Source organism: Sabethes cyaneus, chromosome 2 (assembly GCF_943734655.1).
Source record: "Sabethes cyaneus chromosome 2, idSabCyanKW18_F2, whole genome shotgun sequence".
NCBI classification, from domain to species: domain Eukaryota; kingdom Metazoa; phylum Arthropoda; class Insecta; order Diptera; family Culicidae; genus Sabethes; species Sabethes cyaneus.
This window is the reverse complement of record NC_071354.1, coordinates 30,407,868-30,435,475: the sequence shown is the minus strand read 5'-3', so window position 1 is coordinate 30,435,475 and position 27,608 is coordinate 30,407,868. Positions and strand designations below refer to the sequence as shown.

Sequence of the window (27,608 nt, the reverse complement as noted above, 5' to 3'; positions counted from 1 at the left end):
GGCTTTTTACATTTTGCTTGTGACTTTTTGCTTTTGGTTTCTGATTTTTTAATTTTGATTTTCAACTATGGCAGACGGAATTGGACGCGTTTGGTGAAAATCGAGGCAGAAAATACCGGTATTGGCGAATTGATCGGAATTAAATTTTGTTTTTCAAACTTTAGTTTCTAAATTATTAATTCTAAAAGTAGAAATAACATGCTTAGAGATTCACCTCCCCATGCCAAAACGGATTGTCCTGGCAACTTTTTTGGATGCACTCCAAGCGTATCAGGAATTTCTTTGAATTTATAGAAGAGTAGGAAAACTCCGGTTCCGGTTTCCTGCAGTCTTGTCATGAATTTTTTCTTCATTTCTAAACCGGAACACCTTTACATAGCGTCATCCTCTTTATCATTGTTCGCAGACACTCTTCTCTTTTATCAGATCTACTATATGTTATTGGCTCTATCTCATCAGCTTATTTATTCAATTGCTCAGAAACATACCAAACTTAGCTATTTTCCCGATATCGTGGCAGACTTGTAGAAGACTTATAACATTATTTAACAGCGTTTATGAACTCAATAAGCTGAAGGTGATTTTTCATGTAAAATTGACCGCTGAATCCTAAAATGAGATCAGGAAAAATTAAAGTAGAATAGATTTTGAATTATGCACAAAAGTTGAAATTTTACTTAAAGAAAGAAAGTGCATGTACATCATATATACAAATATCTCCGGCTACGCTGCATCAATTTTAAATCTCTTTTTTTAGATTACAGGTGAGAAAATTTGCTTTCGGTTAATTGAATTTCACTTTTTTGTAAGTAGGGTAGATGATCCATTAGTTGCGCCACTAAGCACAACATAACTTCATTTTGCTTGTTTATTGAGCTATATGCTTCAATTAATGCTTGTGGGATATAAATTTATCAAATACAAGGTATTTGTCACAAGTCAAGACAATTGCTTTCGTTGTACGAGAAGCTTTATAAAGAAAAAATGAATTTTCCGATTCAATTATATTGTACCAACAGTTGCGCTAATGTTTCCTTAATTAAGTTTGATGTTCCTGTAATTGTGTTATTCCATATACATTGCTAGGTTGCTAAGTGAAAAAACATCGTAGCAAAACTATAGATGAGCGCCTATAGTTGTGCGCTCCAACTGCGCGTTAGATTTTGGAAAATTGGCATTTTAGCAAATAATGCTTTAATTTTAAATGGTGTAATCTAACTACCAATACTTCTAAAAGCCTGTTTTATATAATGAATGTAATGGTTTTATTTAAAATGCTACGGTGACGAAAATATGCATTAATAATGAATAGTGGCGCAACTATTGGTACTACCACAACTATTGGATCAACTACCCTATAATAGTATTGTAGATATTTGTATTTTCTTTCTAATTGATGTAAATCGGTGAAACTTTTAACTTTTTACATCAATTAGAAAGAAAATACAAAGGAATACGGTGACCAAAACAATTGAAGCAATTGTAGATAATTGTAAATTTTAAAAGAAAAAGAACGCATTTTTTGAAATACCTAATTACAAATTTAAGAATAAAGAAATCAATAAAAATTGGTTGAAAATTGTAGAAGTTATGATCGTATTACTAAAATAGTAATGTGTCCGCATTTGAATATCATCTCTCTCTCTCTTTCAATTTGATTTAGTCTAATGGAATTACAGTGTTGGAAATAAAAAAGTAAACAACTGTTTCCTTTAGGTACCCATGACGATTACTCGAATTAAACCAATAACTAATATAATTTGATTATTTACATTTTGCTTGTGACTTTTTGCTTTTGGTTTCTGATTTTTTAATTTTGATTTTCAACTATGGCAGACGGAATTGGACGCGTTTGGTGAAAATCGAGGCAGAAAATACCGGTATTGGCGAATTGATCGGAATTAAATTTTGTTTTTCAAACTTTAGTTTCTAAATTATTAATTCTAAAAGTAGAAATAACATGCTTAGAGATTCACCTCCCCATGCCAAAACGGATTGTCCTGGCAACTTTTTTGGATGCCCTCCAAGCGTATCAGGAATTTCTTTGAATTTATAGAAGAGTAGGAAAACTCCGGTTCCGGTTTCCTGCAGTCTTGTCATGAATTTTTTCTTCATTTCTAAACCGGAACACCTTTACATAGCGTCATCCTCTTTATCATTGTTCGCAGACACTCTTCTCTTTTATCAGATCTACTATATGTTATTGGCTCTATCTCATCAGCTTATTTATTCAATTGCTCAGAAACATACCAAACTTAGCTATTTTCCCGATATCGGGGCAGACTTGTAGAAGACTTATAACATTAATTAACAGCGTTTATGAACTCAATAAGCTGAAGGTGATTTTTCATGTAAAATTGGCCGCTGAATCCTAAAATGAGGATCAGGAAAAATTAAAGTAGAATAGATTTTAAGAAATGCACTAAAGTTGAAATTTTGCTTAAAGAAAGAAAGTACATGAACATATATTCAAAAACCTCCGGCTACGATGCATCAATTTTAAATCTTTTTTTTTCATATTATAGGTGAGAAAATTTGCTGTCGGTTAATTGAACTTCACTTTTTTATAACTATAATAGTACTGTAGATATTTGAAAATTTGTTGACAACAAAACAAAAAAGAACGCATTTTTTTGGAAATCAGGGGGTTAAAGATAACAATCGGTTGAAAATTGTAGAAGTTATGACCGTTTCACTAAAATAGTACTCTCTCTCTCTCTCTCTCTCTCTCTGTCTCACTGGGTCTCTCTCTCTGTTTGCTGCGAGTCTCTCTCTTTCTTTCCTCTCTTTATCTTTCAAACACACTCGCACCAATATGGCGACACCATTAAGGTCGGACCAAATTTTTCAATTATGTTCACTGTATTTTTTTACAGAGCCATTTCACTCATATTTACCGCATGAGCTACGGGAATCAAGGGTTATTTGTTTCCCTGGTGTAGTAATACAACCTTCAAACTCTACTTACTGCTATCACCATTCAAACGCCATTCAGCTGGGTCATAGCACAGTGGGGCGACTCCATACAAATGCTGGCCAAGCAAAAAAATCTCTTTAAATCAAGGATAATATGTGGTTCTTAAGTAATTTCGGGGTGCTGAGCCCGAATTTCAGGCTTATTTTGCATTAAAACGTATATTTTTTGTGTTAGGGAGAATTTTCAACTATTTTTCAAGTATTTTTAAGTATAATAACGTATAAGAAATGAGGGTCATTTGGAAAACTATTGAAGATGGATTTTTATAGGATAAAACATTATATAAAACAATACAAAGCAAGTATGAGCTTTAATAATCAACACAAAATCCATATAAGCTAATATTAATCAAAAATCAAAACTTTTCTCCTTATTAGTTTTCTTAATCTTCTTTATCTCCATCTTGTTTTTCTTCTTCTTCTTCTCCTTCTGCAGAATCACTCGTTTCACATTTCGTCTTCAATAGTAATATAGCGTTCTCGGAAAGATTTTTCTAATTACATTTTTCCGTTTCGAAGAAGCTATAAGCTTTATCCGGAGAAATAAGAAGACGAATAATTCTATCACGATTTGCATTTTCACACTCATTTTTGCATGTAAAATATTGTCTTGTATTTTTATCACTATTTTTAGCTTAAAGCAATAACTTTATTTTCATGAGGGTCAATACCGGTGTAGTGGCTAGCATTCACGCCTCTCACACCAAGGACAGTGGTTCAATTCCCAGCCCAGCAGAATTCACGAATGACCCGAGTTGTTAAAGTGACTATAATTAAACAAAAAAAACTTATTTTTGTGCTTCTTCTGTTATTCGTCCTATCAGCAATATAGTTGTCTAGATTCATTTAAGACCGCGAATTCAAATTCTTTGCATTGCAGTGGACGTATTATATGAGGACTATACCCTGACGTAAAAGTTTTTGTTATACCAACAATAAGTTTCGAATTTTTCTGAAATAATGTGTTCAAGAACTTGCTATAAGGAAATTTCTCAACCTTTTAATTAATTTCATATCTATTCCCGTGGTTTCAGAACTAATACCAGGATTGGTATAAAATCTTCAAGCTGTATTTCCGTCATTACTATGGCTGTATCCTCCAGATTTCATCCAACCTCTAAAATCTAGTCAATATGCAATATGGACCATACATTCGAAGCAGGTTATCCAACCATGTAAAGGAGATATCCCATAATTAAGATATCCTACGTTTACTTTGAATGTTTGCATTTTGTCTATATTGTTGAATTCTGATATAGTAGCCTTACAAGCGTAACATCTGTGCTCTGCGCTACTCTGCGCTAAATGAGACAATATCCATTTGAAAGCTCATATTTTACGCTAACTTTTAACGGTAGTGTCAATAGTGGCGAACCTTGGCTTCAAAACTTTTAAGCGTGTTTTACGCGAAAATATGGCACTTTTTGACGTAGGACTACGTCTTACGGCAAGTTTTGAGATAGGGTGTCATTCCAAAAAATCGAAAAATGCGAGCGTCACGAAAAATGAAAGGTTTTGAGCGCTAATAGCTCAGCGGTTTTCCGATCGATTTTCAATATTCTTACACCAATCGATCGGAAAATCTTCTAAGAATTGACCCAAATGAAGAAAAGAATGGATTCTTAATGTTAAACTATTGAAAAATTGATAATAATAAATCTGTGTTTTACCAGAATTCTCGCTTCGTGATTGGTTGGAAGTTTCTTTACGATGATCTAAACCTATACCAATTTGATATCTGTGCTTGGGAAGTAAGCCAAAACAAGTGACAAAGCTTCCTCATTTCAAGATTTCTTAACACCGCGGTTAAACCTAGACCATTTTGATGTCCTTGCTTGGGAAGTACGCCAAAGAGAGTAACAAAGCCCCCTCGTGCCAACAGATTTCTTACGAACGCGATTAAACCTAGTCCAATTTGATGTCTGTGTTAGGGAAGTGTGCCAGGAAAAATAACAAGTTCGTCCCAACGGATCGCAAATTCTTTACCGCGAGACGATTAAACCTCGGCGAATTTGATATCTGTGTTGGAAAAATGTGCTACAGCTGTAGTGTTCGGTTATAATACAACTCTGTATGAATACGCATGCTTGCCGTTTCATTAGAAGTGTAGTGAAAAGATGTGATGTTGATAAAATAGGATCGAATTGGTAAAATCCCTTCAACGTGGTAAAACATGGATAATAAAAACAATCTTTAATTTCAGTAAGGTAGCAGGAAAGCATTAGTTTGTGTTCTTGATTTTGTTAAATTGTTTTCAAATGCACAATCTTTTGAGAATTGAACGTATGCAATGTTACTACTTTGATAAATGTTACATACAACGCATGTAGCATGTATATATGTTGCATATAGCATATATACATGAAGAATCGAATGATTACAAGCATGAATACATGCTACTATCACTACAAAGAGACTTACGTAGTCCTGCGTCACCTATATATACGGTCGTGTCTTGTACACAACCCCTCTGATTTTTTAATGAAAATTTAAATTGCGGCATACTATGATAAAATTACTGCAAACTCAATTAATGGGCTTTATTCAGCACTATTTTTTGAAGAACTTTTCCTTAGACACTGTTTGAATCCGAGCTACCATTAGACCTCTAGCATGTTTTGAAATATTGGGTTATTTTTCAAAAAAACGCTAAAACATGCTGAGATACCATACTTTCAAGATTCATAGAAAATTCAAATTTTGTCATATTGATCTAAAATTTTGGATTTGAACACTTCAATAGTATACAATCACAGGAAAAATACAACGGAGAGTCGAAATGAACTTTCATTTTTTGGCTACTGGCCAGCGATTCCCCACTGTGCATAGGGCTCACCGCTTTCTTCGAATAGCCCCTTTACGACCCAACAGTAACAAGCATTGTCTTAATTGGCATAATATTTACCGAATTGCTTATTATGATCTCTATAAATAGTAGAATCAATATATATAGAATGCCAGTGTCGCTGCAGTGCTCGTGGTAAACATCACACATTTGAAAATTACGTATTTACACTGTATGCGCCTATGTGTGAGTGATCGATTCGAAACGGGAATCTGATTGTCAAACTAAAAAGGCAACCCAATAAAAAATCCTTCTGCTTTTCCGTAAATCACGTAGGATAAATCACCCGATTTGGTCGTTTTGGGGTATTTCGTCGGCAGGAAAATTTTCTATTGGGCAATTTGACAATGCAGTTCCCGTATCCAAGACACGAACCAGCAACATGTTTGCCACCAAAATATCCATGAAACACCAGCGACACTGGCATTCTATATATATATTGATTATACTCTATAAATGGACACCTTCGTCAAGATTCTCAGGAAAAACTTTAAAGCACATACGATTTGCAGTTTTTTTTAAATTTAATTTAATTTTATTGTATTATCTTCAACTTAGAATTGTAAAGACAATTTGATTTAGTTCAATTGGAATCACAGTGTTGGAAATAAAAAAGTAAACAACTGTTACCTTTAGGTTTTAGGTACCAATGACGATTACTCGAATTAAACCAATAACTAATATAATTTGATTACCCCTGGATATTCCAATATCCTTACTCTGATGATATATATATATATATATATATATATATATATATATATATATAACTGTATATATATATATATATATATATATATATATATATATATATATATATATATATATATATATATATATATATATATATATAACTGTATATATATATATATATATATATATATATATATATATATATATATATATATATATATATATATATATATATATATATATATATATACAGTTACACTTCTCATTCACGCACATCTTCGCAATAGAAAAATTTAACTGGTGCTATGTTGATTAACTAACGGAAAATAAAAAGTAAACAAATCAATTCTGGCGTAGTATTTTCCGGAATTCGATTGTCTTCCAGCAGTAGCAACGTGAAAGAACATTTCTATGATATCTAAGCAATGGGCGGAAAATCTGTAGAAATTCCGAGGGCGATTATTTGCTACGTGAAACAAAACCTCAGCTAGCGTCGGAGGGATTTTGAAAATAATGGAAAAGTATAATACACTTGGCATAGTAAAGCAAAAATCCGGAAGTGGAAGGCTTCGTAAGACCTCACTTCATACAGATCCTGTTATTCGACGTGCAGCTCGGTCAAATCCCGACAAATCTTGCAGAGAATTTCAGGACCACTTAAATCTCAACAACACCAGCATAACTGTATTAAGCAACCGACCTTAAGAAGCGGGGTTACAAAGCTGCTTCGAATGAAGGAACATCTGCTAAGAAACATCAATATCAGAAAACGCCAGGATTTCGCTAAAAAGTATGCTTCCGTCCCTATTAACTTTTGGAAGACAATCGTTTGGACCGACGAGAGCAAGTTTGAACTGAAAAACACCAGGAGGCGTCAACGTACATCTTATCTGAGGTCAGATTGTCTGCAATCCAAATTTACTCAAACCACAGTTAAGCAGGGAGGAGGATCAGCACTTGCTTCCCCTGAAGTAATATTGTAATATTGTGAGGATTGATGTAAAGATGACTGGCGAATCATACGTGAAGATCTTGGAGGAAAACTTGAAGCCATCACACAGAAAAATGAATTTGAGTAAGCATGCTTTCCAACAGAATAGCGACCGTAAACACACGTGGAGCGCTGCAAGCGCTATTTCTTAATAATAAAATGCTCGATTGGCCTCCTCAGTCACCAGATTTCAACTCCATTGAGCCTCTGTGGACTATAGTGGATAACAAGATTCCTGTGGATTCGCGGAGAAATCTGAACGACTTCTAGCATGGTATCCAAGCAGCGTGGGATGCGATTCATCAATAAATACTGCAAATATCCGTTGAAAATATACCTAATCAGCTCATGGCAGTTATGGAGAATCATGGAGGGGATACATTATCCACGAGCACCGGTCCGCTTGCAAGAATTCACTTTTAATACTGTTTACTTTTTTATTTCCTGAGTAAATCATTGTCGACTCACACAAAAATGAATTAGCATGAAATAAACAAGCAATGGCTATGAAACGAGACTTTTATCAATTCTTCACATTTCAAAGTTTACACTAAAAATAAACTAGGATATAAATTCGTGAGAATTTTATGAAAGTTTTATGAAAAATTCTTTCAAGTTGTTCTGTTTACTTTTTCATTTCCAACACTGTAATTTATTATTCGTTTAATTAAAATCAGATGCGATACAGCGTAAAACCGTCCATCGTCGATCGAACCGGCTCATTTATGGTGTAATGTTGTCAACCTAACAATTGAACGGCAGTCTCAGGAGCTCTGCACGACAAAGGTGGTACCCGGGAACGTTCAAATCAATAAGCTCAAGAAGGTTTGGTGCATCAATATCGCCAGTTAACAGTTTTGCAATAAAGATGGTATCAGCCCTTTTTTATGCGGCTTTAAAGTTTCCATTCCAAGCAACTCTCATCATTTCCACAATGGTAAGATTCGCAGAGCGAATCTCACCAACATTTTTAAACAGCTTCAATTCGAGCGATAATTGAACACATTTAAGTCGTCAGCGTAGACTGAACGGGAGCTGTCTCCGAGACAAATGATTGCGTCGATAATAAAAAGCAAAAACAAGAGTGGACCTAAGTTACTGCCTTGTGGCACATCTAAACTGTCAGTAAACCAGCGCGAAATGGATCCACCAATTTTGACCGCCAACTGTCTTCCGCACAGATGAGTACGTAGCCATCAAATGAACGCTAACGAGCATCCGATTTTGTTCAAATTTGCTAACAATATTGAATGGTCGACTTTGTCAAATGCGTATTTGAAATCGGTGGTGTGAGTGTTATTCACCATCTTGAAAAAAATCATAAAAACACTTAAAGGAAAAAAATCATAAAAAACCACTTAAAGGAAAAAAATGAGAATGGTTTCGTACTTTCACTGCACAGATCGGAAATCGTCATATGAAAATATGTAAAAAGTATGTCGAAAACTTTCCATTACCTTGCACTATTGTTCAATTTACGAAGGCGATGTCCGTTGTGGTGCACGGTTCTATTTTACATCACACCGCCGGCCGCTGTAATAACACACAATTTTGCGTTCCCTTTCACATCCGCATTCGCGCTAAAAACGCTAAAAAGCCGCGGTTGGTTCACTCAATCACGATACAACACGACGCGGCGCTACCGCAAAGTTCGAACTCACCGACCGCAACCGCGTGCAGCAGCGGCAACAATAATGAAGCAATCACAGGGATTCCTGTTTGCATGTTGCCACTCGCTTAAGTAATTAATAATTCACCAACAGCGCCCGTTAGTTATGGTGTTTGATTTAGATTACTTTATCAGATAGCACTTTTCGGCGTGTTCGGCGCTTCTATAAATTCTCACTTTCCATTTAAAGTTAATCGTTATGTTACCTAATCACATTCGATTTGGCTAACCCGCGTTGGCCATTAAATCACTCCAATCATCTATGGAAAGAAAAAAAAACAGAAACCTTACAGCGAAACCCCAACAATCGGTTCGAATTGGTGCTCAACGGACCGTCCAAAACACCCCACGCAAAATATCGCAAACACGAACACCGATTTGTAACTATCCGTGCCAAGCCGGTCGGAGTCTTCCAAATCAAAACAACAATCAATCAGCGGTTTGGGATGTTATGCAGTCAAATCGCACCCCCGAAAAGATAAATCACAACAAACGTGAATGTATGAACACGCAATCCGGTCGGTGGAGGGCGCCCTCGAACGAGACGAATTCGATTGAATGCCCCTCAAAACAGACCCATCACGCGTGGTCCGGTTTGTGTCTTTTGCTGTCAAGGGTAAACCCGCCAAGGACCGGATGTTACCACCGGAGTGCAGTGAACAGTGCGTCAACCGAACGGAAACCGGTTCTGCCACGGAATATGAACCCGTCCGTCCGCCAGCAACAATTCGCAAGAGTTCGTCAAAAAAAATGGCTCTAAAAACGGATTCACACTCTACCAGATCACCAACTCCATGCAACGTCTTTCTGTTAGCATATAAATCTTACGAATAGCGGCTTTTTTCTGTAGGTACATGTTATGCCTATTGCTTTTAACAACTTCGCGCGAACGAAATCACCGAACTAACCGACGCACACCCGAGCGGACCGGAATCTCATTCACAACTAAACAACAACGCAGGCCAAACCAACGACAACGGTAGGCGGCGAGAAACAACCAGCAACAGACAACAACTTTGGAGTTCTTCCAGCCTGCCAGCCAGCGGCATAAACAGAGAGGGGTGCGCGCTCCGTCTGCCGAGCCGCTCCGGACAGCGCGCGGCACGATGATGCACATGCCATCCAGCAGCGCCAGTCAAGTCAGCGGATGGAAATTCTGAATTCTAATTTCTGTCGCCACGCCAGTGAAATGTGTCCGACCTATATGACTGAGTCGAAATGCACGCGACTATCTCTTTCTGACCGGTTCTGGTTCGCTGGATGACACAGGCTACTACCGACCGGTGTCGGACGACGGCACACCGCGGTTTCACGAACGCGGAAATCGTTCTCGTTCCCGACAGCGCGCGTGACCGGCTTTGCTTGCTGCAGCAACGGCAAACCGTCCGTCATTATAGTCACGGGGACGGGAGCTGAGCTGACTCTCGCATTTATGTTGCCGGCAACCATCAAGAATCGAGGTGAGATGAGGTGAGAGCGAGTGTGAGACAAAGAGAGATGAAGAGTTGTTCCCGATTTCCGGCATGCCAGCGAGCGAACGCAGCGGAGCGCAATAATGCAGAATACGGGGACAGGGAAATGGCTCTGTCAGTGCTGTGCACTCTACTATACTCTGTGCAGTGATCTGATCACAGATGAACAACCGACACCGACGACGACGAGAGCAATGGAATGTTGTGCCACATCTAGGGAAAGGAATGCTGTGGCGCAAATGAACAAAAAAAAAATACTGCAAGAGAAAGCCGTTGGACGGATGCGAGCATGGTTCTGAAAATATTTTCGCGACAAAAAGTGTGTTAGCGATTCAATGTATGCCTACGAGAAAGCATAACTAAGCTGTACTAATCAATCTGGACGTCAACTTTGATTTCTTTGGTATTTATAGAAATGAGTTAAATTATGAATTTCATCAATAGACCGACGAAGAATAACGAGTATTTCTTTAACTGTATGTTTATTTTATTCACATGGAAATATTGAAGTCTTCTTTCAATTGTATGGGACACATTAAATTTCCATTGGGTATTTTCTCTTGAAAATTTGAGTAGAAGTAGTGTAGAGTGTATTGTTTACACTGTAAATAATGGCGAGAAATGGGAAAAAATGGCGTCACCCGAAAAGCAAAGGCGCGAATTGTGGCCAAAAAGTTGAATCTAGCCAAGTCTTTCGTTCAGAGAGTCAAGGACCGGGAGGGACTGCATACGTACAAAGTCCACAAGGCTCCAAATCGTGACAAACGGCAAAATAGGGTAAAGAACTAGTTTTAAGCAGTCTAAGCGGGTCACTGATTTTTTTACCTTATTACAAGCGATGGGTTGACTAAGTGGGGGATATCAGCATATTAATCTTCTTGCTATCTTTAGTTCTTCAAGCTGTTACCATTGGAAGACACTATTGTTGAGCTAAACTTTTGATTTTTCGCTTTAAAAGTTGGAGCGGCGGAACTAATTTTGAACAGACCGAACCTATTTTCACCCGCAAGGTGCTTTTTTAAGCAATCCTGAAATCTGAATTTTTTTACGTCCCCTTAAAAAATCCCTCAAACTTTTCCCCTTATTCAGTAAGTACGCGTTCCTATCCGCGACCTACTAATCGGCATCTGATGCGTAATCGGCATAGCGTATCGGCATAGATGCGTAAAATGCCATCTGTCTAAATTGTTTATCGGGGCATACACTAACCGCACCGTTCGGCAAATGGTATTCGTCGTCTCTTTTATTCTCTAGTGTTCTTATGGGAAACTGCGAGTTTGACGTCTCACTCGCTGTTCATAAGGATGGTGGGAGAACAAAAGAGGTAAACATAGCAGTACAAACGATCCGACTCGGAACAGTGTTGTCAAAGCAAATAACATTGAAACACATCGTTGCTTCATTAAATCACTGTGAAAATTTTCGAAAATTATTGAAAATGCTGTCTTTTCTGTTGTTTTTAATAAAGAAAAATTAATTATGAACATACATTTCTCTTGAAAGTATTGAACCACGTTTTCACCATCGGAGGTTTCAGTTAATTTCAAACCTATAATTCTTATTTCCAGAAGCGAAACAGTGTCTTGGCAACACGATAGTTCATCAGTTATGCTGCAGCTGCTGCTACTGGTGAACAGGTTCCGTCAATTCAGTGTTTATTTTCAGTTTTGTTATAAAATAATAAAACTTTCGGCTAGTGACAAAGCCTTAGATAATAGAAAAAAAGATAGTGAATAATATGGTATGTGACAATTGAGTGCCTGACTTTTAAAGTAGTTGTAATCAGTGCTGAAAAATGTGATGGATTGGTTAGTAGCGAGGTGGCGATTGACTTCAGCAGCTGAAAAATGTACGTTTTTGGACAACAATTTTTAATTCATCATATTTCTTGTCGGAAACCCAGTAAATTGTGTTTGTGTGAATTAAATATATGGTAAAGTGATTTGTGAAGATGTTCCTATTAAAAGATTTCATTTATTTTCAACTGATTAAAATACGTGACACTGCTTAACTCGTTGCTCTAAGTAGTAGTCTAAGTCCCCCCTAACAAAAAAAAACTCGTTCCTTAGCCTACTGAGTTATATTTTATTGTCTGAAAATTCGAAAAGGATCGGTCAACTATGGAATTTTCTACAGCGTTTTTCCCGTGCTTGATGTAGGACATCCTTTACCTCGGAAAATTATTTCCAGAATCGCGAACTATGCTACAACATGGAGGAGGGTCAGAAGTGCGTTCCCATCACCGCAGGGGTTCCGCAAGGTTCCATACTGGGCTCGGTGTTGTGAAACGTCATGTATGACGAGGTGTTAAAGCTAAAGTTCCCGGAAGGGGTTGTGATTACAGGCTTTGCGGACGACATCACCTTGGATGTCTACGGTGAATCTATCATAGAGGTTGAGTTGACGGCTGCCCACTCTATAAGCATTGTTGAAGATTGGATGCGATCAATGAAACTGGAGCAAGCGCGGCATCATAAAACGGAGGTTATCGTGGTGAACAACCGCAAGTCAGTTCAGCAAGCACATATCGGCGTCGGGTACTGCACTATTTCGTCAACGCGGTCCTTAAAACTCTTGGGGTCATGTTCGGGAGCCACGTCGACTATGCCTGCAAGAAGGCTTCCACAGCTATTTTGGCATTGTCTCGTATGATATCTAATAGCTCTGCGAGATATGGCAGCAAGCGAGGGCCAGCCAATTATTAGCCAACGTGGTCCAGTCCATACGCAGGTATGGCGGACCGGTGTGATCATCGGCGTTAGGAACCAAAAGCTACCTAGGTAAGCTAGAAAGTACCTATCGTCTCGTGTGCTGGAGAGTGGCGAGTGCGTATCGCACAGTTTCATATGACGCAATCTGCGTCTTAGCGGGTATGATCATCAGTAAAGACGTAGAGTGCTTCGACCAACGTGGAACTAGAGGCATATGGAGTACCACAAGATCGGCCTCGATGACCACATGGCAGCGGGCACGGTCTGATTCCACAAAGGGCCGGTGGACACAACGACTTATTCCGGAAGTATCCGGGTGGGTCGACAGGTGCCACGGCGAAGTCAACTTCCACCTGACATTCTGTTAGGGCATGGTTGTGTTAGACAGTATCTGCACAAGTTCGGGCATGCGGAATTATGATTGTGTTTTTTGGCGTAATGCGATGATGTTCTATCCGGCGAAAACACGTGTTGTCATTCTGCATGATGTTTTTATTTTATTTTCTTCAAACATTCGTCTGGTGCATATTCTAATTGATAGCCAAACCAGAGGGCCAAGCTCTCTGTTTGGCTTTCCCTGTTGAAGGGAAAGAGAACGATATCCTTCTGCGTCCATAATTTTGGCTGGTTTTCCACTACCTTGCTTGCAAATAATTGTTGGGCATCTTAGGATATAGTAAACAATCGAAGCCGCAACATATTCGCTTTTTAAATGTTGTACCGTATACTTTTTGCCGAGATTTCTGTGGCAGTTCGTATAGAAGTGTACAACGCGCTCCCGACATGCTTCTTGTTTCGTCGCCATTTTAAGCAAAAACTGGGTGTTGGCACCAATGCCAACATGTGAAGGCGGGTGGGTGAGCGGTGCCTTCTTACCGCCGTTGGAACAATAGTCACGGTAACAACAGCTGGATGGATTTGTGCCACACCACTGCGAAGGGTAGAGTCCAGAGGCGACGCCGGAGAGGGTGGAAGGGTCACGCAAAACACTGAATCCTAGCCGGAACGGTTTACCGACTGGGGACGACGCCAAACTGGAATTCTTTCGGATGTCGGGAAAAGATCACTTTTACTTAACACTACTTTTATTTAACTATACTTTTGCACAATGTGGCACTTTCACTTAGTTCTTATCACTTGTTGTTACTATCACGGTGGTTAAATTGATGTTGTCTCTAAGACGGTTGAAATACTTCTCTTACTTCGCATTCTGTTAAACGCCCGTATTTATACTACACGGCGCGACATTCTGGTCATCTCGGGCAACTTCGGGAAGGTTCGACGAAATACATTGCTGGCATAGGAAAGAAGTGCCTAGAATTTTCGATGTACATTGCTAGCAGATGCAGGCAGCTTGGAGATGCTTCTCGAATCTTCGAAAGCACGTGTTTCATTCGATTGGCGGATTTTAGCGTATTTTCGCTGTTGCGAACATCATCCCCGGCGCGAATGGAAATGTTGAACCTGTCTAAAGAAACTTAGGAAGTGCGATTAGTAGGTTGATCAATAACATTGCAATGCATGATGCTCTGAGCCCAGAAACAGCGGAAAGTGAAGTGAATCTTTCAAACGGCAATTGCGAGCAAAGCGCCACGTATACATAGGCTGAAACGCGCTGTAGTGTTCGGAAAGAGCTATATCCCTTGACAAACGGGAGACTATCCTTGTTGATTAAAGAGTCACAAGCATAGACACGGGTTTAAGATCGGGTAACTCGCTGTCAGGAACTTCATCTAAAGAAACAGCCTGGTAATCATTAGATGTGAGAAAAGATAGCCCTTCTCACTATAACTGGTTCGACTTTAAGTACTCTGCAGGCTGTCCACGGGATACGATGACAGCAGGGTTATCTTTCGATCGCACATAGGACCACGGATAATTTCCTTCCTTTGCTATTACACCACAAATATTTGGCTACCCGACCACAGACGAATAGCAGAAAGGTGGATTTACAGAGCGGGTAGTACCTTTCGAATCAAATGGGATAGCAAGAAACAGTGCAGAGGCTGTTCCGTAGGTTACGGTTTGCAGCTCTAATATTCGGAGTCTCTCCTTTGGATAGAGGTTTGATCTGGGTTTACTGAAACTTGTCTGTACATCTGCTTTATATCAATAATAAATACAAAGGAAAAGCGTCGAAAGTGTAACAAAATGGTTATTAAATCATTTTACATAGTGGGTTAGATTTGTAAAGGATCATTCAAGGGTTTAGCATGATATGACTTAGCCGAGCATCGAAGACTAGTCGGACATAGGACGGCAAGACGAGGGTGGTAACCTTAACTTGTCGGGGGGATCAACTTTTTCTTCGGTAGTGACCAATAGACTCAGATTTTTCGATGACCCTTGAGTACTGGAGACACAACTTAGGATTTCGAGGCAGGCATCGTGTACGGAACAAGAAACGACGCAATGCTGACGACAGGTTGTCGTAAAATTGGTTTACATTATCGTGGGAGGGGAGATCAGCTATATCACGACCTGTAATATCTATTCGGTGAGTTGACAAAAAGTGTTCTTTACATTCTTGCGCTTTAGGATCAGGGGGAAGTAAGTCTTGGCATTCTTTTATACTCCGTAATCGGTTGGTGGTATCATTCAATGATTCAATTGTAATTGCGGTTGCTAGTCTTTCATTTATAATAGGTTCATATTCATCACGAATTTCACCGGAAACAACCCAACCAAACTCGGTTTCTCGCAGCTCAGGCAAATCTTCATCAATTCTAAAATGACCATGCTTCATAACTGAGAAGAAATGATCAAGACCAATTAATAAGTCTATTTCTGAGGGAGTGTGAAACGAGGGATCAGCCAAATGCAAGCCAGTCGGAATATTCCAATTTGAAATGTCGACACGTTTATGAGGAATCGGATTCGTAATTTTGGGGATAACTAGACATTTCAAAGTGGTCGCATAATCGCTGCATTGGGATGTCAATTGAACTGATACAAGACAACTTGCATTTGATCGGCCATTGCCAACTCCAACAATGTCAAAGTTAGCTGCTTCTCCCTTTAGTCCCAGTTTCTGATACATCGCACTGGAAAGAAGATTTGTCTGAGCACCGCAATCCAGAAGAGCTCGACAAGCAATCGGTTGCTTATGCTGATCCATCAAATTTACAACAGCAGTGAGCAACAACACATTCGGCAGTGTTGTTTTACCAAGGTTTACAGAACAGGATGAGGAAACGGTTTGAGTTTGGACAAACTCGTCAACATTTACATTTTTAACAGGCTGGGAAATAACATTCATTGAACCTTTTACTGGTTCCGATTGCGATATAGGATTGTTCTGAGATTGCTTCGAGCTAACATTCGGTTGTTTCGATTCATCGTGCAGTAAGGTATGGTGTCGTTTTCTACATTTAGCACAACTACCCTTCGACGAACAGTCAGCTGAACGATGCCCGCGGCGAAGGCAATTGTAACAAACACGACTTTCTTTGACTTTCAACAAGCGTTCAGAAAGTGACATGTTACGGAAATCGGGACATTGATAATTTAGATGGTCTTTGCTACAAAAATGACAGGAGCCATTCGTCGATAGGGTAGAAGTGGTATGAACCTTTAAACTGGCAGTTTTTGGAGTATTTGGAAGATACTTTACATTACTAGCGGGAGGATTGTCTGTTTCGCAACGCTCGAGAACGCGACATTGATCTTTAAGAAAATTTAACGTCCTTTCAAGATCAGGCAACTCACCGTGCTTAAGCGTTCTCTCCCATTGCTTGCGGGTTACGGGATCAAGGCAAGAGGTTAGTAGCTTGTTGATGAACAACCCTGCAGTGCCATCAACTGGTTGATCAAGAAATTTCAACCCTTCGATGTGCCGGGAACATGTTTCAATCAATGCACGCAATTCAGTGTGAGATTCGTTCACCATCTTTTTCATAGTTAACAATCGTCAACTATCACACGCTTATTTTCGAATCGCTCGACCAGTATTTCCCATGCGTGATTATAATTGTTTTCTACGAGTGTCCTGGAATCAATTATTCCGGCAGCTGCACCAATCAACGCTTTATCTAAATGATGCAACTTAATTGCATCCGAATCGGTACAACGCCCAATGATGTCCGAAAACAACGCCTTAAATCGAGGCCAATTATCATATTCACCATTGAAGGTTGGAATGGGTGCCTTTAAAGGTTGTTGCTGAACAATCACTTGGGCAGGCTGAGCAAAACTTGTGGAAGGAATTGGTGCAACTGCGCTGGAAGAAGGCATACAAGGCTTCGACGCTTTGTCAATCAGGCACTCAACACGCATCAAGGCATCAGTATGGATTAAATCAAATTCTACAACTTTTTCATCCTGGTCGTCAAGCTTCGAAGAGGGAATCACACTGAGAATCTCTTTATGCAATGCATTGAATTCATTATATAAAATATCCAGTTTTCTAGAAAAGACTCTCAACATAGGAAGACTCACCTGAGACAAATCGTTTTCTGCTTTCTCGAGTTGTTTCAGGATTGCCGTAACCTTGGCTCTTACCTGGCCACGCTGGTGGATAAGCGGTTTCACTTCATCCATGGTAGCAGGACTTTTCTTACCGGGGGTGTGGGTCAACGGCATCGAAGAAATCACTTTGATTCGCTGGTAACAGTTCACAGTTCACGGATGTTCACGGAGGAATAAGATTCACTTTGCATTCAGATTAGAATTTACACGGAAACGTTTGACTTTGTTTGAGGAAAAATAGTTCACTTTGCGTGGTATCGTATAGGTTTCACACTGTTCCGAACTGTTCGGCAATGGAAAAACTCTTTGGAAGATAACTAATTCACTGGCAATTCACTAGCAATTTTCAAGGTATTTATGTCCAGGTTCTCATCACTAGTTCACTTGTAATCCGGCTCGAAGGACCAAATTATGTTGGCACCAATGCCAACATGTGAAGGCGGGTGGGTGAGCGGTGCCTTCTTACCGCCGTTGGAACAATAGTCACGGTAACAACAGCTGGATGGATTTGTGCCACACCACTGCGAAGGGTAGAGTCCAGAGGCGACGCCGGAGAGGGTGGAAGGGTCACGCAAAACACTGAATCCTAGCCGGAACGGTTTACCGACTGGGGACGACGCCAAACTGGAATTCTTTCGGATGTCGGGAAAAGATCACTTTTACTTAACACTACTTTTATTTAACTATACTTTTGCACAATGTGGCACTTTCACTTAGTTCTTATCACTTGTTGTTACTATCACGGTGGTTAAATCGATGTTGTCTCTAAGACGGTTGAAATACTTCTCTTACTTCGCATTCTGTTAAACGCCCGTATTTATACTACACGGCGCGACATTCTGGTCATCTCGGGCAACTTCGGGAAGGTTCGACGAAATACATTGCTGGCATAGGAAAGAAGTGCCTAGAATTTTCGATGTACATTGCTAGCAGATGCAGGCAGCTTGGAGATGCTTCTCGAATCTTCGAAAGCACGTGTTTCATTCGATTGGCGGATTTTAGCGTATTTTCGCTGTTGCGAACACTGGGTAAGCATAAACAAAACAAAAAGAGGAGAGAGAGAGCTAACACATACATACTCTCATTTCCCTCTGAGCTCGTTTGTTGTTGAGTATAGGGGCCGCGAAAAAATTCCAATATGCCACCCGTTAAATAAATAACATGTCGTAGCTCATAATGCTCAATTTCTGTAATTTACGTTTTGTTTTAGCCATGCTAAGGGATGTACAGAGGTTAAAAAAACGATTGGGACAGGCAAAATAACAATGGTGCTCGAAAGGATGTAGTTTACACCGATCGAAAAGCGGGTTTAAGTCGGATTAATCACTGAAATCCTTTGGAAAAACACAAAATAAATAGCCTCATATGCCCTTCTCCACAGTTCCGAACAGTACTCCCATATCTCAGGAGTACCATAAGGTAGTAATTTAGGATCACTACTCTTAACGTTGTTTATTAATGATGTTTCGCTGCTGCTTCCGGATGGTTGCCAAAAACTCTATGCGGATGACCTTAAGACATGTTAAAATGTTCAACGTTATTTGTATTCGGGCAAATCCGTTGAACCAAAGGTTGTGCGTTTTAGTTTGCAATTTCTGTATAGACGTGATCCCCTGCACGCAGCGAGTGGTTCTATTTCCGTAAAAATGAATTGACATCGCAAATTTACGACACACATCAAATGTCAAACCGTGCATAAAACGAATTGCATGATTAAAGCTAAAATTCATCGTTACTCATTGGACTTTCAATGCTAACCGATTGGTATCTCGTTCCTTATTCACGTCCAACCTTGCTCTTTGTATCACAAACATGGCACATTCGGTGCTAAAATATAAACCATTTTGCCATTTTACCTCCCTGCGTGTTTTGAATGAAGCCTTTGCTGAAACGACAATTAGCACAGCAAGGCTCCGATAAAAACAACCCGAAACTAATCTTCGGAATTGAACTTTAAAACAAAAACAAGATGCACCGCTGACCTATGAACGGCCACTAACTACCGAATGTTCGATCGATCTGTTGATGGTGAGTGGTTCAACGGGAATGGCACGGGAATTAAAAACCTTCCAGTAGCCACTCCACTCCACTCGTTAACATTTCACGACGCGTCTTTTCGCGAAGCGCGAACTGCTGCGAACCACCTAGGTAAATATCATCCATCAAAAAGCCTCATAGATGGTGATGATGGTGGCATCCATCGTTGCTAGTTTCGCAATCGCGTGCTGCACAAAACCGCGCGTCGTCATCGTTTACCTTGCCCAATCGGTGTCCGGTTCGTGGTGCCAAATATGTAGGTGAGTTTAGAAAATTGCCGCTCACACCCTGCTGCCCTGTTCGGAGTAGTTCCGATCCAGTTTGGCCTTCATCTCCATCAACATCTGCTGAGCTTCACCACAACCTGATGGTTTGGTTCATCAAAAGGCTCACAAAACTAGAGAAGGTTGTTGACAGTAGAGGTTTGAGGGTTGGGAAAAAAAATTTAGGTGCTTTTTGGCTGTGAGCATTTTTTTTAATTTCTCTTTAAAAGATCATTTTATTTTATAAGTTAGTAAAGCAAATTAAACATATGTCAATCACATAGTTAAATACTTGAAACAAATTTATGTCTTTATTACTGTCACCGTTATGACCTACAACGAGCAACCAACTGAATAGCTGAAGACACAGAGGAATGTGCAAGAGCAGGAATTATGTTTTATCCGATGTAAGCTGCTGCAGCCAGCGTGTTTCCCATAACATTTCGCACGGTTGGGACCATTCTCTACATAGTTGCTCAGCTTCTCATAACCTGTAGAGGTAACGCATATCAGAAAACAGTTCGCAGTTATTTTATTTCATACACAACCCGACCAGATCTGCGATGCTGATGCTTACATGCAACCGCAGATGTGCACCCTTGGTGGTCTTTTCGACGAAGTGAGGTAGCACAACATACGTACCTCCACAGCAAATTCCAGATACAGGTCAGCCAGAATAGAAAAAATAAAAAACTGCACGACTGTGGCCTAGGAGATTCGTGTGAAAGACGACGACCATGCCGTGGAAGGAAGAATATACCTATACTGCTCGGTTCGATGAATCGTCGGAATCTATTTCATGCTGGAAACCTGTTTCTTTACTAGAAGTTGAGTCAACTTTTGCAGGTTACTCGAGTTTTTTTTTTGCTAACTGGTACACACTCTAAACAACTGCTAGTATGGGGTTTGGTTAAACAAGGAAAGAATACTATGTTTGTTGTGAAAACATAACGGATAATTGAAAAAATGTAGGTATACTGGCAGCAAAATTTTTCGCATTTAAGAAAATATAATTCGAATTTTATAAACAAAATTGATTAGAAAATACTTTTTTGAAAGGCAAATATAAAAAAATAATTGTGAAAATTACATTAAATGTATTGGTTCTGACCATTTTTCAACTGATTTCAAACGAACATCATTGGTTTTCATTACGTTTTTTCCCCCAGAACCGTTTTGTGTTTATTTTTTTCTTTTTAGGACGATTTTCTGGTAAATATTTGGACGCTTTCAGCGCTTTTCTTCTTTTCTGGACGATCTTTCTAATGCCCTTCCACCATGATCACCAGTGTAAATGTTACGCTAAAGAATTTAAACGGACTACAAATGTAAGTAGGCAATTAAAATCAACCAGAATTATTAATAAAGTTAATGATTTGCAGTTTGAGCAAACTCTACCAAAGGGCCACGAGTTTCGCTTCAATATTCCGATTTATCGTAAAGGTTGAGCTCTTTTGCCTGGCCTTTCACTTATCTCTGGGATGGCGACGTTAGCAGATTGGACAACTAATTTGGCGAACTCGGAAATGCTTCTTGGTTGGTTTAACTATCCTACTACTCACTTCCTTCGTAGTACATTGTCTTCACGACGAAGTGAGCGAGTCGGAGCCGATCTGTGTATCCGTCCGGATAAATTATTCTTATTATATTTCGACTCTTCCAAGATGCACACCTCAGGAGCCCCAAGAAAAAAAATATTTTAAAACAAAAGACGTGTTCTCACGTTAGAAATATACGAAGCATATTTAATAAAAAGGATGAAGGTTTGTGCTGACACGAACGCGTTGACGTAGAACTACGAATGTAGATACAATTCGACAATAATTTCATTCAACTTCAATACCATAACCATATACTCGCACCTTACGATTGACTTCACTCATAAGGTTATGTACAACATCTGGCTTCAGTTTCTTCTGTACGGAAACCCACTTTTTCTTCAGGTCTTCCTTAATTTGACCTCCTTGGGATGTTTCCGTAGTGCCTGCTTCATAATAGGCCAGTATTTTTCATTGAGCCTTAGTTCCGGTGCTTTGGGAACACCACTCCAGGACAATCTTTGAATAGCGGCACGAAGCAAGATCCGATCGGAAGATCGTAGGGCCCTTTTGTTGCTTCAGCAGAGGAAGCAGACGCTTCTGTAGAAACTCGCTGAGGTAGATCTGCCCGTTTACAGTCCCGGTAGTCACGAACGGCGCACTCCGTTTCCACATGAGCAGATCGCCAAATCATGTATTTCTTGGCAAACTTTGAAAGTTTCTGCTTCCTTAGTTCCTCTGGAACATCAAACTTGTACTAAGCGTTGAGAAACAGTAGCTCCGGAGGCTGCCGGAAGTCCGCTTTGACGTAAGTCTCATTATACATGATCAGACAATGAGACTTCGTCAGCATCTGGATCTGTGATTTTCCCATGACCGGCTCAGTGGCCGACGCTTCCGATTTCGCATACATTTTTACAATTATCTTTATAATCGGTTGAGAGGAAGGGTGGGTTGCTCTTTTCTGCGAACTTATTTTACGTTCAGGACATCAATTTGGACTTACTTCAATGTTCAAATAATCCAATCGAATCGATTGAATCGATTGAAGATTATTTTCAATCATTCCAAAACGAGCTGCCAACGTGTTTAGACGTTTTTTTAGCGCTCTCCTAAAAAGATTAAAAAAGAATATTTCTCAATATCTCTGGGCGTAGTTGAATTATCGCACTCTTTTCACATACGCCCACTTCTCAATTGTCTTGCAGGTGTCTTGCGGTTTTTATTTATACGGAATTCGACAATGACGGCAACGACTCAATACGGAACTACGGACTCACCTACGGACTCACCTACGGAAATGATCGGACGTTACCGGTTTACTATCCGTGTTTGGAATATAGGTATATCAAGGAGCGCTGCAAAGTTACACAACGGTGTGGGAACTGCGCCAATATCCACCCATTCAACCTGGAGGAACATTGCAATCAACCCACGTGCTGCTGGCAATGCAAAGGGCAGCATCCAACAGGAACATCAAAGTGCAAGAAGTACAAAGCGGAAGAGGAGATAATCCGGATCAAGGTTAACAACCCCAGCATGAATTTTGAGGAAGCAAGGAAGGAATACGAACGTACCCATGGAAAGAAATTCTTTGCAGCTGTGACAAGCGTGCAAGATCGCTTGAAGGAGGATGAAAAGGACCGTCAAACAAAGTTGCTGCGGCAGGAATTGGAAAGATTGAAAGGATTGGAAATGGAACTGACGGACCTGAAGGAGGTTTTAATCGACTTAAAGGACACAAAAAAAGAACAAGGAAAGCAAAGCACCAATCAAAGATGACTCGGAAATGGAAACGGAGGACGGGAATAAGGTCGTACAGAAAAAGAAACAGGCTTCTATCAAGGCGACCGAATCTCGTTCTGGATCATCCTCCCCCCCCCCCCCTCCCCCTTATAAGAAGATGCGAAACACATGAACCAACTTGTCGCAAACTGGTAGGAGTACCCCAATGGAATCCTCCGGCAGTACTATAGAAGATTGTCATGACCCTGACATTATCGTAGAAGGAGCCGTAGGAGGAATCAGACGTGGGAGGTTCCACCAACGTAATTAACCATGGACCAGCACCAACAAAACACCAATGGCTTGGATCTTTCTATGTCGAAACCGGAAATCTGCAATACCCATGATGCTAGCAATATCAGACCTCCGCCCAATCGTTTGCTGTCCCTACAATGAAACATCAACGGCCTACAGAACAATATGGACGAACTCTTACTACTTATGCAGCAAAACCCTCCAATTGCGATTGCGTTACAGGAGACCGTCGGATTTGAATGAACCATTCTCCTCTGTGGTTTCTGCTGACGTCGACGACCAATACAATTCCGACATTTCTATGAATGAGTTGCTCTGGTTGATTGATCTGGGTAACGGAAACTTCGTTGAACCAGATCTACTAGGGCACCCCATGCTGAAACACCTGCCGTTTAGGACGAAAACTGTTTTCCTGACGTTGATCAACCGCATATGGGAGACGGGCTGCATCCCTCAGGAATGGAAGGAAGGAATCGTGATCCCACTGCCGAAACCAAGGTGGTTGGTAATCAACGGCCGATCACCTTGCTAAGTAGTGCCGGGAAGACTATGGAAAAGATAATTAACAGGTTAATCGAAACTATCGAAACACGCCAACTCTTGGATCCCCGTCAGTATGGACTTCGGCGTGGTAGAGGTCTGGATCTCTACCTAGCTGACCTTGAAGGCACAAGGCAGTATCGATGATGCCATGAATAAGAAGAAACATAGTGAACTGGTTGCTCTGAACATCAGCAAAGCGTACGGCAGGATATCAAACAAGGCGATTATTCGACAACTTGAACGACGGGCTATCTCCGGGCGCATGTTACAGTATGTGCGTAGCTTCCTCAAGCAAAGACTCTATCTTCAACAGGATCCCAAGAGGAGCGAAAATATTCGTCTACGCTGACGACATAATCCTACTTGTTTCCGGACTGAATGCCAAGGCTGTTAGGAGGGTACTTCAAAAGGCTGTGAAGAGTGTATCCATTTGGGCAGCCGAGATGAGTTTTGAGCATCGGAAAAATCTAGTCACCTGCACATCTGTCCAAAGAGGAAGCACCCAAAACTTCGGAAAATTCGTCTGGACGGGAAGATTATCCCCGGGGTGAAGAGTATGAAAGTTTTAGAAGCAACACTAACTACGTCTTTCCGTTTTGAAACCCATGTCAGGATCATCAAGAAGTGCAAGAACTGTGTACAAATACTACGAACTCTCGGACAGAGGATTCCAGAAGGCATAAGGAAGACACTGTTGTACATCGCCAAGGCTACTATCCTTCCGGTGCTTTTCCATGGATGGGGGATGGTCAGCAGAAGCCAGAATGGGGTCCTCAAAATAGTTAAACCAGTCTACAATGACATCCTGCGCATAACTTCCGGAGCCTTCCGGACCAGTCCGGTGTTGTCACTATGTGTCGAATCCGCAGAACTGCCCTTCTAGATGTTGGCATGTCAGAAACTCGTCGCCAAATCCTCCAAGCTGGAGGAAAAGAAAGCATTGTCAAACTTCGATGGAGTATGGCCGATATCCAACCGTGCTGAGTTAACTTTCACGAGTCTTACTAGCATGGAGTTACCACCAGTGGAACCCTTCCCAGTGCCAATGCCAATCAGGAGGAACTGGAACTCTGCAATACCGATAACAGACTGGTCGATCAAAGGTCAGTTCAAAGTCGGTGAGGCACCAAGTAAAGCTAGGGTGCTCTTCACGGCTTTAGAACGAGGGAAATACAATGATTTCTGGCACGTGTTCACGAATGGCTCTCTTGATGAAGATGGTCGGGCGGGTTTTGGCATTGTCGACGGAATCAACAATCGATGTCGACGAATTCCTGATGGTTGTTCTATCTTTTCTGCGGAAGCTAAAGCCGGTGTTTTTGCTTTAAAGTCAAGTAGGACAGAACAGTCATCTTCACGGATTCAGCAAGTTGCGTCTCTGCAATTCAAGGGAATATCACCAATCACCCTTGAATCAGAGCAGCTCAAATTGAAATGGAAGAAAAGGATACTGCTTTGTGCTGGACACCAGGGCATACTGGAATCCCAGGAAACACCGAAGCTGATACGATGGCCAACAAAGGAAGAGAAAGCGGAATAATCAACCCCAAGCGGAATAATCATCTAAGCAACAAATCATCTATAATGGAGTTTCAACTATTTCGGCGGATTTAATTGACCATCTTCTAATCAAAATACATCAAATTCGAGGTGAAAGCGTTTATAATTCGGTGTGGTGTTATCTCGAAAATGCATGCAGTAAAGAGCATATAAAATCAAGTAACAAAATTGGTCTGTTTGAGCTATATTATATCTGCCATCATTTTTCTCAAAAATGCAGTCTTTGTCATATTTATCATTGTCATCAAAGTGCATCGCTTGAAATATTTCACAATATATTCCTGTCATTTAATACTGTGCATCGTATACCGGTTTGTTGCTGCTACGGCTGATCATCAATTCGTTTTGTTGTCAATATTGAGTGCGATTTCAGTGGAGTGTCACAGAAAACCTCAAGGGTCAGCGATGTCCGAGGATGCAATTATTTGCGTTATTTGCAAAAAAGAGGAAAAGGAAGCCAAGAGAGTGATTGAATGTGTTTATTGTCATAAATGTGCACACTTCGGGTGTAAGAATGTAATTGGTAATGCGGTGCGTAAACTTCGCAGTGAACCTTATTATTGCTCCACGGAATGTCATGAACTTTACCAGCGAACAACGAACACTACTGCGGTTGAATCCCAAGTATTAACGCAGATCCAAGCTGTTCTGGCGGAGGTACGTGAGTCACGGGCTGAAATGCGCGCCGTGCAACAAACGGTTAGTGAGATGGAGAAGTTTCAAAGTTTTCTCTCCGATAAATTAGATACGCTACTATCAGAGGTAAAATCTCTGAAAATCGACCACAATACATTAAAAACAAACGTCGAATCACTCGCTACTAAGCAACATGCGATGGATGACCGTGTCGACGGTCTTGAACGAGAGTTGGATCAGCTTAACCGAGCCGCTGTGTCAAAAAATGCCATAATAATAGGTATGCCCATGAAAAATAATGAAGACCCTATACAAACGGTATACAATGCTGCTGCTGTTGTTGGATGTCAGTTGCCTAATGGAGCGATCGTGGAAGCCAAACGTTTGTTGCCGAAGAATTTTAACCCAACCGATGCGAGAGCTCCCCCGATCAAAGTTTGCTTCAGTGACATATGCTATAAAGAGGATTTATTCGCAAAAAAGAGGAGTCGTGGTTTACTTTTGTCCACGGATATTGACTCTTCTATTCCGCGCCCAGGAAAGAAAATTACTCTGCGGGACGAATTAACAGCATTTGGCATGAAATTGCTTAGTGAAGTAAAAGAGGCGCAAACATTGTTGGAATGTAAATACATCTGGCCGGGACGGAATGGTGCAATTTTAGTTAAGCGCACTGATAACTCGAGGACTGAAATTATTCGCAGCCGTAAGGACCTAGAAGAGCTGGAGAGATGTACCCTAAAAAGGCAACTTAATGCCAACTCTACCTCACACTCGATTTCTATTCAGGAACCCGCTCCGAAGCGTCGGCAGTAAGAAACTAAATTTAATAAAAACAAAATATGTGTAGTAATAGATTTTATAATTGTTATGAAGATTGGATATTAAATAAAAACACATCTCTCTCTCGTTTGAATTTTAAACTGCTGCAACTAAACATTCGAGGCATAAATGATTTATCAAAATTTGATTCCATTAAAGAGTTGTTGGAAAGGTGCAATGAGCGTGTGGATGTTATTGTGCTCTGTGAGACCTGGATAAAGGATGATCGGACTCAATTATACAAGATAGACGGATATAATGGGACGTTTTCGTGCAGAAGCGACTCTCACGGGGGGCTAGCTGTTTTTGTTCGAGATGAGCTGAATGGGAGCGTATGTGTGAACA

At 40.4% G+C, this 27,608-nt stretch overlaps 2 protein-coding genes across 5 annotated transcripts in view; both read right to left on the bottom strand.

The window, feature by feature from the left end:
- The window catches only part of LOC128738433 (protein phosphatase 1 regulatory subunit 16A), a 301,989-nt gene that overhangs the window by 269,715 nt on the left and 4,666 nt on the right, over positions 1–27,608 (bottom strand). The window lies entirely within an intron of this gene.
- Positions 17,258–17,938, bottom strand: LOC128735230 (uncharacterized). Its single transcript, XM_053829724.1, has one exon. It carries the CDS (start codon positions 17,936–17,938, stop codon positions 17,258–17,260), a length of 681 nt encoding a protein of 226 aa, XP_053685699.1.

Bases quoted from the DNA above. Each gene is read 5' to 3' on its own strand.
- LOC128735230 (XM_053829724.1), bottom strand. From the start codon at position 17,938: ATGCCGTTGACCCACACCCCCGGTAAGAAAAGTCCTGCTACCATGGAT.